Source organism: Sminthopsis crassicaudata, chromosome 5 (genome assembly GCF_048593235.1).
Source record: "Sminthopsis crassicaudata isolate SCR6 chromosome 5, ASM4859323v1, whole genome shotgun sequence".
In the NCBI taxonomy this organism is placed as follows: Eukaryota; Metazoa; Chordata; class Mammalia; order Dasyuromorphia; family Dasyuridae; genus Sminthopsis; species Sminthopsis crassicaudata.
The window spans coordinates 146,239,654-146,254,596 of NC_133621.1; the positions used below are offsets into that span (position 1 = coordinate 146,239,654).

Here is a 14,943-nt window from a genome sequence, read left to right on the forward strand (position 1 = left end):
TACCTCCTTTACAAATAAAATACAGATTTATTTATTTCAAAGAATTATTAAATTCATTAGAGGATCATAGATTTAAACAAAAAAGAAACCTTAGAGAACTAGTTTAATATTTCCATTTTTCAAATGAAGCAGATAATGTGCAACAGAAAAGATTTAAACCCATGTCCTATGATATCATACTTCCACTATACCATCAAATCTCCCTTAATTCACAGTAGTTTAAATTTTATCAATCAATAGATAATAAAACTGTAACTAGTAGGGATCCTTATATCTTAAGCAATTTTCTTATACAAAAAGGCTAAGAATTACTGTGTAAGAGGACTAGCTGTCTTAGGAAGGAAATGGTACTTCTATACCCATGCCATTTGTTTGTACTTGAACTTGGATGTTTGGCCCTTGATTCCTTCTTTTGTGATTATTTTTATTTTTAACCTAAACTCAGTAGAGCTATCTCTCATAGAGTGAGTTTAATTAGTTTCTCCAAAAGGTTTTCAATCAGAGCCATTTATAATTTTGTCTTCAGAATTTGGTTCTCAAGGACTGTGGTCTGTTAAAACGATGGGATGATATCTATCTTCCTTCTCCAAAATGCTTCTACCTGCTTTTGGATTTATGGGAAGGTAATCTCTCTCATTAGGAGAAATGGGAATTTACTTTTTTTTTTTTCCTATTCCTTTTAGCACTTTGATGTTTTCCCCTCCCCCATTTAGAGCAATCAATTTGGAACCACAATGGATTTTTCACATTGATCAATATATACAAGATTATTGATCTAGACTGAAAAATGACCCCAGTAAAAAATGTAGCAATAAAATAAAGTCCATCCCTTGTTTCATTTTAGAGATGAAAAAATTGAACCCAGTAGGGATTCAATGAGGTATATAAGGTGACACAGATAGTGTCAGAGATGCAATTTTAACCCAAGTCTTCTGATTTCTCAGAATGACTCCTGGAATCTCTTTCCCTCTTTCCTCTTCCCAATCTCCCTTCCTTCTATTAGCAAGTTCCAGAATTTGGGTCACTGACACCTTCTTCTGGTGTCTAGATGTCATCATCACTACCACCAGGTCTACTTTCTAAAACGAAGTTCTAGTAATACCTTACTTAGTCTGAGACAATTGACATGGGCCTTTTTCCCTTGGTCCTTTTCCTACTACATGAAAACAGTGTAAAACTCTTTCTTTAGATGTGATCTATGATTTCTTATAGCTTCTCTGGACTCCCAGAGACCTAAATTCATATCTCAGAGATATACCAGAAAATAATATCTTCTAACCAGAATAATCTAGATCTGACTTCTTGGGTACATTTGAATCTAATTGTTTTGACTTTTCTTATGAGCATTCATTTTATTTACTATAGACATCAGGAATATAGAAAATGTTTCTATCAATTTGCACATAAAGAAAAGAGACATGCACCCAAGTCAGTTCAAAAAGGAAACATATATATATATATATATATATATATATATATATATATATCCTACCTACTAGTGAATGTTGTTCTTCAACTCACCAGAATGGTTCCATTTTAGTTTCCATAAAAAAAGGATTCACGATAATGATTGTAGAAATCTTCATATTCTGAACATTCTCTCGTTGTGGTTTCTGTACAGGTACAAGCTCTACATTTCAAAGGTACTTAAACCACTCTAGACCCATTGTCTTCCCACCCAGCCAGGACAGAATCATAGTACCACACAGAATCATAGAATTTTAGATTAGAAGAGATTCTAATTGTTTTCTTCTGAATTCAATATAAAAAAAAGGAGAGAACATTTACATATATGCAGTGTAGCCAAAAAAGGGATGATTATTTGTGAAATCATATATCTCTATTATGTAGTTTGCTTTTTAAAAAGGGACATAATAAATATGTGCTACTTTTCAAGCTGTCCTCTTCTTTTTTGTGTTGTTTTAAAAATGATTTAATGATCCTCTCTTCTTTCATTTCTTTTTGTTGTTGTCAGTAATCTATCCCTGGCTCTCACTCCCCTCATTTGAAAAATTCCCCTCATTGAAAAAAAGGAAAAACAGTACTTGTAACAAATCAGCATACTTAAGCCAAACAAATCTGCACATCTGCCAAATCTAAAAATATATGTCTCATTTTGCACCTTGAGTGCATCATCACCTTTTTGTTCAGTGTGCTTTCAGCATTGATGCCCTGAAGGCAGGTCAGAACTTTCTTTAGTCGATGTTCTTAAATCTTACAAAGTTGCTTTTCTTTACAATGTTACTATGGGAAAAAATATGGTTTTGCATCATACTAGTCTTTCTTGGTTTTTCTAAAACTTACTATTTCATAATTTCTTATATCAAAATGATGTAATATCCCCACCTGTTCAGTCCAAAAAATTTTATGAAATTTTCCAGTATTTTGGAACCTCTAAATGATTCAGGTGGTAGCCACCTTATAACTGATTCCAGAAAAACTGGTTACATCAAGTACAAATCAAAGCTACTAAGTATGTCATTATGACTTTAATATTTTGATGGATCATCAACTTAGATAATCCTTCCAATCAATCAACAAGTTTTTATTAAGCACCTACTCTGCTGTAATACTAACACAGTTGTCCCTATCTTTTGCCTATCATTCACAGGTAGTGAACATTCTAGAGGTCTCTATATCGCTTCATATAGCTTGGGCACCCAATAAAGCATGCAGGCTATTCCTCAGTTATTTCTCACTTTCACCTCAAGATCAATCCACTTCCTCTTCCTGCTATACTTTTCTCTGACAGTCTTTTGTACTACTTTTCTTGTGTAGTTATTTGTTAATAATGTAGTGTGGCCTATTTGTGTGCCTCTCCCTTGCTCTTATGGTGTTTAACAATTTTAGTTGTTTTGAGAATGTGGTTTTCCTTAACTTGAAATCAGACAACCTTCTTAAAACAATATTGATGCTAAAAAGATAGATTATTGTTTCAGAAAGCAGCTCGGAATTATTAAAAGCATTTATCACAGTATCTGGAACATAGTAGGTGCCATATTATTTTATAATTACAGTATCCCAAAGATAATCTAATCCACTCTCCAGTTCTTAATTCTAGGCCCAATTCATTGTACAACTGCAGAGTCTGTCCATGGTACATGTACCAGGTCCATGGGTTGTCCATGCAACTGCATATCATATTCTGAAAAATATGCATTCTCCATCTACTAGATTGTTCCTCTAACTGAACTCCTTTGAATAATTATAGATCTCATTTGGAAGTCTTAATCTTGTGGAACTTGATGCAATTAGTATGATATTGATCACAAAAAGGAGCATCTGAAGGACCTCAACATATATATATATAATTTCTCTAGTATCTGGACTCTATGCTGGACATCTCCAATGACAATGGCAAACTCCTTTTGGGGAGCATATGTCTCCCTGGTTTATATCTTACTCAATATTAGTCATCAGAGTAGTCACAATTTTTTCTATTATATTTTTCAAGAGATCTTATATAATTTAAGTACATGCATGGGAGATTTGTTGGAGCAAGGTCTTTAAGGAAGCATTTTTTTCTACTAACAAAATCCCCTTTAAAAAACATAAGCAGTCTAAATGTTGTGGGATCTTATATTCTTTACAATTTTACAATTTCATGATGGCAGTGATGTGTCCTGCTGAAGAATAATACATGAGAGAGCCTGATTGTTCTTTTTTATACTTCCATCAACAATAAGCATGTAGATTATTATAATAAGATTTTATAGAAGTGAGAAATTAGCTATGCAAATTGGCCATTATTTTGGGATAAAAATGATGTTTTTATTTTTACCTCCAAGTATTTGATATCTGCCTTCTTTTCAGATAATAATTTCTGGGTTTGATTATATTGTATATTTATTATTTTTAGAAAAATATGTTGAAGTCTTTAAATAAGAGAGAAAAGCAAATACGAGAGGCAGATATTACTTTTTACATTACTAAATATTACTGTCATCTTTCTAGCCTGTCTTTTCCCATTTCTGATAAAACCTGTAGTGAAAGTATGTTCTTACTCCTAGAAGAATGAAATTACTGTTGTAACATTAAAAAACTTTAGATTATAGTTTCCCTTTTCTTGTAGTAGCTGCTTCCTCAGCTGCTTCCTCATGTTGTTTTTGTTCTCTTTCAGGTGACAACGGAGAAATTCTTCAGGGCTCTCCTCGCCAACTATCAACTTTGAAAGATTCATTAGGTAGTTGGGCTGGGGAAATATTACTTTAATAATAATTTTCCTGAAGGACACATTAATATTGAAAATTGGATCCTATTTACATATCTCTGAATACTGTGCCATATTTCTGAATTCCATCTTTTCTGCCTAAAATATTCTTTTAAAATTTAAGCTCATTTTGTTTTCAGAACGTTAAAACTGGTGATATAGTTAAAAAGATTGCTAGCATAATTCTGCTTTTTCTTAACCTCTGAGGAACTTAGAAAATTTGAGGGCTGGAAGAGGCTTTAGAGAGCATTCTAATCCCAGTATTTTTAACCTAGAGTATCTGGGAGTAGAGTCCACTGAAAAATTTCAAGGGATACATAAACTTGGATGGGGAAAAAAGTATACTTTTATTTCAATATAATTGGCTTCCTTTGTAATAATACTGTTAATACATTTAAAAACATTATTTTGAAAAGGGATTCACTGGTTTCATTAGATTACTAATGGTATCCATTGAACAAAAAAGGTTAAAACCTCCTGTTCTAGTCCAACTCTTTCATTTTATTAATGAGAAAGCTGAAACTCAGAGAAGGTGAATGATCTGACTGAGATCACATAGCTGATTAGAAACAGCATCAAATCTAGAACCAGGTCTTTTTACTTTCTAGTTCACCATTTTTCCACTAGAAGAAACTACTTCCTGGCTGCTAGCTAGCCCATTTTATTTTCAACTCCTTGATTACTTCTAAGTGCAAGTAATCTATAAAACTTTAAGGATAATCAAAATGTTTGGATAATTTGTTGGCCTGGGGATAAACAATGTCTGTAGTAGAACTATAAACAAGCTTTCTCTATGTACTTAGCTTCTGGTCTAGCCATACCTGAAATTCTTGAGCCAAGAGTCCCAGGAAAGGCAAAGATTTCATTTCTCTAGAGATACAGGTCTTTCCCTCAGTCAGCATTCTTTCAATATAATTTCCTCTGAAGTTATTATTATGTACTATTAATATCCTGCCCAGTGCTTTATTAATATTATTTATTACTATACTTAAAAACATTTCTATTAGTAACTAACAACTTCTAGAGGACTGTTGGAATGTAACTGTTATCTTTCCTTTCTGGTGGTAAGTAATATTTTGAAAGGAGAGCAGAGTAAATACCACTATTTATAATGGACTGGGTAAGTATGTGTGCTAGCTGTAGAATAGAACAAAAGGATAAACAAGGCCCAGTTCAGCCAAGTGACAATCTGAAATAGTCATGAATAAAATGCAGAGAGTGCATTGTGCAAGCTGTACCATGCAATGGGGCTTGCTAGAAGATTTGTATGGGGAAGGGGGTGGGTAGATATAAATGGTTTAACACAGAACAAAGCCTTTTCATTGTCTGGAGAACACAACTCAAAAGCTTTTTTTTTTTTTTTTTTTTTTTTTTTTTTTTTTTTTTGCTTTTTTCATTTCTTTTCTCTGTATATAGGCTGTGTGGTTAGAAATCCCATGGATTTTGGGGTTTGGTTTGGTTTGGTTTACAAGGAGTGCATATACATCATAGTTATTTATTACTTTTTCCCTTCTTTTGGTCCAGTTCTCTGTAGGAAATTTTCCATCTAGTTGAAGCTCCCATCAACTAATGCAGAGTTGGCAATTTATCTGTAATTTAGAGTACTAATGGAGTTTGAGGAGCTATTTGGTGAATACACTGGTTTGGGGTCAGAAATCTGGCTTTAGATCTTTTCTTTGTCACTTTACACCTAGGGATGCCTGGCAACTCACTTAGCTCATCTAGGGTTCAGTTTCTTACTTGTAAAATGAGGAAGTTGAAATTCTGAGAAGCTGAAAGATCTGCCTGAGATCACACAACTGATTAGAAACAGGGCCAGGTCTAGAACCAGTTCTTTTTACTTTCCAGCTCAGTAGCCTTTCCAGTGGAAGGTACTTTCTGGCTGCTAGCTTAGCTCACTGTATTTTCAACTACCAGAATCTCAATGACAAGATAATCAATCACTGGAGGCTTCCAGCTCTAAATCTATGATTCTATGAATCAGAATGGGCACTCAATTGTCAAAGTGGATAAAATACTGGGCCTGGAGTCATGAAGACTCATCTTCCTGAGTTAAAATCTGGCCTTACATATTTACAAGTCACTTAATCCAGCTTGCCTCAGTTTCCTTAAATGTAAAACTAATTGAAGAAAGACATAATAAACCATTTCAGTGTTTTGGCCAAGAAAACCCCAAATGGGGTCACAAAGAATTGGCCATGACTGAACAATAAATGAATTAAAGTTGTCTAAATTACTTAGAGATAAAAAAAATAAAAAAACTTTTCCATGGTGAAACAAACATATGAGAGAAGCAAAATATGACCCTTGGTCTTTCTAACCTGTTGGTCGGCCCTCTATCCACTCTGCTACTCTGCACGCCTATTTATTTTAGGTATTCAATTTTGTTTTAATGCTGAATTTGAAGGGTATTCTTTCTTAGTCTTTCCTTGGTTACATAGAAAGATTTGTTTGTCTTTAAGCATCTGCTTTAACACTCAGATTTAGGACAGTTTTTGACAAGTCTATTAGCATATGATATGCTTGGTGGAAAGAAGAGGAAAAGTCAGTCTCTATTCATTAAAGATTTCCCCCTTTTTTGAAGGAGGTGGTGATGAGTGTTTGGGTCTTCTCAAAAGATCATTAACAGCAATCTAGGTCATTCCTTCACTTGTTATTTCTAGGGCTATGATTACTTTCCGAGCCTGTGGCAAGATGGCAGGTTCTTAGCTTCACCTAAATTCAGCCTGATTTTAAGATACAGTAAGTCAAGTAATTAGGGAAGTTCTATCTAGCCTAGGGAATCAGGATTTACATAGAATTTGCAGCTGGAAGAAAATTTAGAATTTATCCTGGTCAAACTTTTATTGTACAGGTAAAGAAACAAACTCCAAGGTCACATTGGTAATAAGTGAGAGGCAGGATAAAGTCTATTTGATATCAACCTTATTATTGAAAAAAATACGGGAAACAGCTTTTATTACTCCTGGTATAATTACGTTTACCATACAAAACAGACTGGTTTTCGGCTTCCTGAAGTCACTTGTATATTTTGTACACATTTCCTGCCATAATCTAACACTTCTTTGCTCTCCCTGGAGACACGGCCTCAGGCAAGGAAAGGAAAAAGAGCCAGGACCTAGAGTTGAGGGAGACCCAGCCGCTGATAATTAAGGCAGCCCTCAAACTCTCCAGTCCAGTTTCTCCATTTGTAAATATAGATACCGACAGAGAGCGTAGTGTGAGGATCTAGAGGTAATGTAAATATATTATTTAACATGCGACATAAGTAAATGTCATCTATTATTATGCTTCTGGATTACAGAGGTGTTGCTCAATCCAATTCTGGCCATTTAAAAAGTATATCCTTTAAGGGAATTTGCCAGAGTGATGGTGCAGCTTTTTAACTTCAACACAACAGGGGAAAAAAATGAGATAATTTAAATAAGAACTGTATGATCTGGAGATTGCAACATCTGTTTAAACCGGTAGAACATTTCCGGAGTAATAACACTGATATCATTAATATTTAATATCTACTTCACACCAGGAGCTCCGCAAACGGCAGATTAAAATATCTCTTCTTTCCAACCTGGCACATGGCACAGGTGCCACTCCATTTTTAATTATTATTAAACTGCTCTGAATTGAAAATAGTAGCTGGCTCAGTCCCTGGACTCGTGAATCCATATTTAAGTCAAATAGATCTGGATGGGATTTGATTTATATCTAAAGAAGCTGTGCCCATTTTGATGAAATCGTTGGTCTACTTAAGTATTAATAACAATGTGGCTTTTGTAGGAAGGGGATGGCGGTGTCAATATCTGGGGCGCATCTACACTATGTTACTTAATTTCTCTGGGTCCGTTTCCTCATGTGAAAAAAAAAAAAAAGAGAGAGAGAGAGAGAGAGGAAATTGGATCGGATGATTTCCAAAGGGCTTTTCCAGCTCTGACTGATAATCTTATTAGTTACCAGACTTAACAGCCAAGCAAAGCTGTTTTTATCCCCAGAAGATGACTTGGGATGTCCCGGGGCTCTGGGAGAAGCAGTCCCCGTCCCTAGCTGGTAAGAGCAGAGCAGGTGTAGGGATTATCTGGGAGGCGGCAGCTGCAGTCCAGAAGGCTGCCATGTACGGGGTCCAGAGGCGACTGCCCACTTTACCAGAATGGCTTCGGCAGCGGGAAGGCCGCGTGAGCGGCCATCTTGGTAAAGGTCCAGGTATGCGGACACTAGGGTCAAGCCTGCAGGAGGGAACAAGGGACAAGGAGCAATTAAGGTCGCTGCGGGATGCAGCCGCCGGGCCATGGTGAGGCTCCCGGCGCTGGGCGGCTGCCTGGGCCTGCTGGCTGTCTGGGTCACCAGCCGGTTGGACACGAGCGGAACCTGGGGGAAGAGGGGTCAGGCCCTCAAGATTGGCGGCTGCCGGGAGCCGGCGTGCGGGGCAGTGTGCAGGCTGCTGGAGCCGCAAGGCAAGATGGAGCCTCTGCAGGAGGAGGGGCGCGAGCGCGAGCCCGAGAGCGAGCCCTACGCCGAGCGCGAGCGCATGGAGGCCGGGACCGTTCCGAAGGAGAGGTGAAGATGCGCGGCGTACTAAAGCGAGGGCAGCCCTGCCCGCCCATCTTCCGTCCGCTTCCCGGGAGGACCCCTGAGCGCCGAGCCTGAGTGGGGAAGGTGCTCCCTGCTCGGCGCCCTTCCTCCCCCTCCCAATGCCTCTCTTTCTCGGGGGAGGGAGGGGGGAAGCTGGTTAATCCTGAGTGCGCTCAGTCCCCCCTCCCTCCCCTCGTTCCTCTAGCTGAGCTCTCTCCCGCCTCCAGACCTTTGCTCTCGGAAGGGAGCAGCCCGCCTGTCCCAAGTCTCCTGCAAAGTAGGACAGGCTAGGGGGTGGGCCCGAGCCCTGGCTTTCACAGGTTATTAGCAAGTCCCAGTTCATCCCCGGCTGCAGCTACTTCTGGAGCAGGTTGCGGTCGCTGGTGCATCCTCTGCCACAGTGAAGATAGCATTTGCTGATTTTTTTTATTTTTTTATTTTTGGAAGGTCCAGAAGGAAAAAAAATTTTTTTGGGGGGGGCGGTGCGCAGATCCCATCTTGAGTGTTACTACTTGTTAAATCTCCTCTGCCATGGAAAACATGTAGGTGTTTCTTTTAAAAATTATTTCTGATAGAACGAACTGACAACTTCAGAGCACCCACACCCCTTAACCCCACCCACCCCACCCCCTGGCATTGGAAATCTATTTCAGCAGGTCTTTCTGCAGGTTACCAGAAACTAGCCCATGGAATGGAAATGAGAAGCGAATGAATGGAATCCGGGGGGCGGTGAGAAATTGTTCTGAGGTCCGGGCTCTCTTTTAGGGTGGGGGCTGCTGTTGAAGCCTTTGTAGGAGGTGTATTCATGTAGACTTTTCTTCCCCCGGGACAGAGCATGCCGTTGTTTCTTTTCCTGGTAGCCGAGGGGAATTCGGTCACGGGCCGGTGTTGGAGGCTTTATTAAACTCCCTCGGGAGTGTGAGAAAATTAGGGAAATTGATCAAAGTTCGCACACTTTGGAGTTCTGTTAGTTCGTGCCCGGACGGCGTTCATTTATTTATTTATTTATTACGTTTACGAGTTGTATTTATTATTGTATTTAACGACGACACGAAACAAGTGTTTGCTTTAGATTAACGTGAAGTAGCTGGTATTTTATAGTTGCTGGGATAGTTTATTGGTGAAGCCATTCCTGAGTTGCTTTTCTCTGGAAGTTGGGATGTAAATATCCATTCTGTGCTGAAAATGAACGCTTAGTAAGTCTCGTTTCTAATTTTTTTTGGTAGTTGCTGTAATTTTGATTTAGCGTCACTAATGTATTAGTATGTGGTAGCATTGTTCGGAAAAGGAAGTTATAAATAAAAAGAATGTTTCCTGCCCACTGGAGCGTTTGTGCTTCAGGGAAACACCAGTGGGTGGAAACTGAGAGCAAGAGTTTTTAAAATCAAATGTTAAGGGCAAACTTGGGGAATATGAATAACTTAATTACAGATAAAATATTAGTGATTTTCACACATTTTATATGCCACTTACGAAATGTTTTCTTGTAGCATAGATTTTAATAGTCTTTTTAGAAGACAAACATGTTTAGTGTGTTTCCTTTTGTAATACCATGCAACATTTCACAAATTTTGAATTACAACCTTTGGAGGAAAGTTATATGCATTGAAAAAACTTGATTAGGCCAGGCTTATACTTGGATAATTTATTTTTTTAAACAATCATTGGATTTTGATATTCCTTGATTGCTGGACATAAAATTAATCTTGCACAAAGACTATTTTGGTTACTTAGGGGTTTAGACAAGTGAGTGGATTTTGAATGAGAATTGAATCTTCAGGGTTTGGATAAGAGAGGCTTGACTAAAATTGTTTCTCTATCCTTACCTTGATTTGATTTTTTTCTTTTTTTATGTATTAATTGCCCCTCCCTACTTCTATATACATAGAATAATTGCAAAAATGACTTTAAGGTTATATGAGTTTATATTTAACTGGACAGAAATTTAAAAACTACTTCATTGTAATGCTCTTTTACATAGCACATGAGACATATAATTAATCGTTGAAGAGCCTGAAAGCTTATGGGAGTGGGTATTAAACTGGGATAAATAGAATAAAGTTGACTTATAAAATACCATATAACATTTTGTTGAATGTTTAAATCTAACTGTTGTAGTACTTATGGATGCAATAGTATCTATATAATTTATAGTGTTTATCTGTATTTCCATATCTAAATATTCTTACTGACATTCTTCTCTTTAGTCAAGTTCAGCCACTTGCTATTTGTGTCCTAAGACAAGTCACTTCACCTCGGTTTCCTCATCTGAGAAATAATGGAGTTGGGCCAATTGATCTTTGAAGTTCTTTCCAGTTGTAAACCTATGAATCTATAACTTAAATGAGTAGGCTTGTATATTAGGGCAGAGTCAGGGGAGGTAGGTAGAGTGCTGGGTCTAGAGTCAGAAGGTCTTATCTTCTTGAGTTCGTATCTTGCTTTGGACACTTACTTGATGGTCAAATCACTTAATCTTGGTTGCCTCAGTTTCCTCATCTGTAAAATGATCTGTAGAAGGAAATGGGAAACCATTCCAGTAACTCTGTCAAGAAAACCCTAAATGGGGTCACAAAGAGTTGGTCATGATTGAACAATAAACGTAGGGAACCATTGGAGATGCTAGAGTGGAGGAGTAATATTTTCCAACCAATTCTTGATAGCTATGTGGAAGATGGGTTAAAGAAAGAAAAGAACGGAAACAAGGATCCTAATTAGGAGGTTATTTCTATAGTATACCTAAGAGTACAATAACAAAGAGATAATGAATGTTGGCATTGTTGTGCTTGCCTAGTGAGTGAAGGATAAAATCTTTATCAGGAAAAAAAAAACACTTCTTGGTTGTTAAAATAGCTAATCTTTAAAAAATATGTTTGTGATACTATAAAATTATTATGCCCACTTTCTGTTATTAAGACAAGGTGCATGTAAAAATGATGGTTTGGCACCAAACTATGGGACTCGGGTAACCTCTTAGTTCAGATATGAGGCCAGTGCACAAGGCACATGTGACAAACTTTCAAGGGTTTTTCTTCTTTTCAAAAAATACGTTTATTTATGAGATGAGGTAATAGATAAAGTGAAGAGGTAAAATAGACACCAGGAGTGGCAAATATGAAATAGAGTTGAGAGAGCATATAGTTAGCAAGGAACCAGGTTTTAACGATTAATGGAGAAGACAAGTCCCTAATGAAACTCACAATTACATTTCCATGAGATGGGAATATGCCATTGTGGCAGGCAAAATTCATAGAGGAGTTTAGTACCCTAAAAAAAGTTATTTATAACAAAGAGAATGATACCAGCAGGCATGAGGGTGGGGGTGAGAGGAAAGACACCAAGAGGCATGGAGGAGTGGATGAGGAAAAAAATACCATGAGGCAGAACGCTGTGGGGGGCTAACCCAAAAGAGATTCAGCAAAGATGGCAGATTTATAGAGGAAGTTTAACCATGAGGGTTTGACATCATAACTTGGCTGTGATTGAATGAGGTACGGTGGAGTTACCTAAGACCTCCACAGGGGTGGGACTGTGAGGCTGAGATGGTTCCCATCAGTGCCCTTCACTCCTTGTCCAGAGAGTAATCTTATCAGTACTAAAGACTTTCTCTGCCAATCCTACCTACTTACCCAGAAGCTCATCATAAAATGCTCATTTGTGAAATTGTTGAACACTTCAGACTGCTGAGTCCGGAGATACCTATCACCTTTGTTCTTTAGATTTAGATGCAGATAAGTTTTTCATAATACAAGAGAAGAAATTTAGTTGTAAATAAAGAATAATGTTAAACATCATCTTATGATCTGAAAGCTAGTGAGATCCAAAGCCCCATCTTGGCTTCCATCTATTTAATTCACTATGCCCCCAAACTAATTAAAAATAAAACAAAACAGGTAAAATGAAATATGGAACTTCTTTCTCAATGAAGATTGTCCTACTCAAAAGCATCCCTAGAGAAATCATTTTTAGAAGAAATAGCTAATAATGCCAGCTGAATTACAGTTTAATATTGGTCCACAAAATTTATAATGCAAGAAATGCAAAGTAAAAATGTGAAAAACCAAATAATTGTAGCAAGATTCTTTTTCCTGTAATTGTTTTCTCTATTTGGAGATGAACTTATGTTAGGCAATTTGGAGAGATTTAAGTGGAAAATCTAGATTTTTTTTTTTTCCCCACTGTAGCCATTACTGAATCTATTAGCTAAGTAATTTGGCACTGAACTTTAGCTTAATCATCTAAGTAAGATTTTTCTATCACTTCATATAAGATGTCATATAACAATTGTGGTTGAAAGATACTTTAATTTACAGTATCTCACTCAGTTTTATATTGAAATTTGATTCAATACCAGTTAGAGACATAGGATATTGAGTTCCTGGAAAGGTACTTTATCAATTATCTAATCCATGGCTTCTTGTCACGGGGTCTACAAATCTTTAAAAAATATTTTGATACGTATTCCAGTATAATTGCTTTCTTTTATAATCTTTTATGTTATTTTATGCATTTAAAAAGATCATCCTAAGAAAAATTCTATAGACTTCATCAGATCCATGAACAATGGATTTCTAATTGTTTCTGTTTGATCTGAATGTTTGTGTCTGAATGGTCAAGACCTGTTCTTCCCTGCATCAGTATATTTTTGGTAGTAAGTAAATATCTAATATCAGTATATATATTGAAATGATCAAACTAAGTAACCTGAAGACTTTGTTTTTTTTTTTTTTAATTTTAATTTTATTTTATAATTATAACATTTTTTTGACAGTACATATGCATGGGTAATTTTTTACAACATTATCCCTTGCACTTACTTCTATTCAGATTTTTTCCCTTCCTCCCCCAACCCCCTCCCCCAGATGGCAAGCAGTCTTATATATGTTAAATATATTACAGTATATTCTAGATACAATATATGTGTGTAGAACCGAATTTTTTGTTGCACAGGAAGAATTGGATTCAGAAGGTAAAAATAACAGTTTACATTCATTTCCCAGTGTTCCTTTTCTGGATGTAGCTGGTTCTGTCCATCATTAATCAATTGGAATTGGATTAGCTCTTCTCTATGTTGAAGAAATCCACTTCCATCAGCATACATCCTCGTACAGTATCATTGTTGAAGTGTATAATAATCTTCTGGTTCTGCTCGGTTCACTCAGCATCAGTTGATGTAAGTCTCTCCAAGCCTCTCTGTATTTCTCCTGTTGGTCATTTCTTATAGAACAATAATATTCCATAACATTCATATACCATAGTTTACCCAACCATTCTCCAATTGATGGACATCCATTCATCTTCCAGCTTCTAGCCACTATGAAAAGGGCTGCCACAAACATTTTGGCACATACAGGTCCCTTTCCCTTCTTTAGTAGTTCCTTGGGGTATAAGCCCAGTAGTAGTATGGCTGGGTCAAAGGGTATGCACATTTTGATAACTTTTTGGGCATAATTCCAGATTGCTCTCCAGAATGGTTGGATTCTTTCACAACTCCACCAACAATGCATCAGTGTCCCAGTTTTCCCACAGCCCTTCCACCATTCATCGTTATTTGTTCCTGTCATCTTAGCCAATCTGACAGGTGTGTAATGATACCTCAGAGTTGTCTTAATTTGCATTTCTCTGATCAATAGTGATTTGGAACACTCTTTCATATGAGTGGAAATAGTTTTAATTTCATCATCTGAAAATTGTCTGTTCATATCCTTTGACCATTTGTCAATTGGAGAATGGCTTGATTTCTTATAAATTAAAGTCAATTCTCTGTATATTTTGGAGATGAGGCCTTTATCAGAACCTTTAACTGTAAAAATGTTTTCCCAATTTGTTACTTCCCTTCTAATCTTGTTTGCATTAGTTTTGTTTGTGCAGAAACTTTTTAATTTGATGTAATCAAAGTTTTCTATTTTGTGATCAATAATGGTCTCTAGTTCTCCCTTGGACACAAACTCCTTCCTCCTCCACAAGTCTGAGAGGTAGACTATCCCATGTTCCTCCAATTTATTTATGATTTAGTTCTTTATGCCTAAATCATGGACCCATTTTGATCTAATCTTAGTATGTGGTGTTAAATGTGGGTCCATGCCTAGTTTCTGCCATACTAATTTCCAGTTTTCCCAGCAGTTTTTGTCAAATAATGAATTCTTATCCCAAAATTTGGGATCTTT

General features: G+C 36.9%; 2 protein-coding genes across 10 annotated transcripts in view; one reads left to right on the forward strand and one right to left on the reverse strand.

Moving 5' to 3' along the window:
- The window catches only part of PMPCB (peptidase, mitochondrial processing subunit beta), an 83,730-nt gene extending 82,025 nt beyond the window's left edge, over positions 1 to 1,705 (reverse strand). Inside the window, exon 1 of one of the 2 annotated variants that reach the window (XM_074268444.1) lies at positions 1,522 to 1,705. The gene's annotated coding sequence lies outside the window, so the exon portion shown is untranslated. The remainder of the gene's footprint in view (positions 1 to 1,521) is intronic. The other variant, XM_074268445.1, reaches the window with a different exon arrangement.
- Positions 1 to 14,943, forward strand: part of NAPEPLD (N-acyl phosphatidylethanolamine phospholipase D) — a 73,072-nt gene that overhangs the window by 14,709 nt on the left and 43,420 nt on the right. For 2 of the 8 annotated variants that reach the window (XM_074268438.1, XM_074268439.1), the window contains one exon: positions 4,121 to 4,183. Coding sequence is in view for 3 of the 8 variants with exons in the window: in XM_074268435.1 (XP_074124536.1) it covers positions 8,496 to 8,764 (269 nt within the window). In the remaining 5 variants the exon portion in view is untranslated. Of the gene's footprint in view, positions 1 to 4,120; positions 4,184 to 8,139; positions 8,258 to 8,431; positions 8,765 to 9,199; positions 9,322 to 9,412; positions 9,527 to 9,880; positions 9,976 to 14,943 lie in introns of those variants that run through there. The other 6 variants (XM_074268441.1, XM_074268435.1, XM_074268437.1 and 3 more) reach the window with 6 other exon arrangements.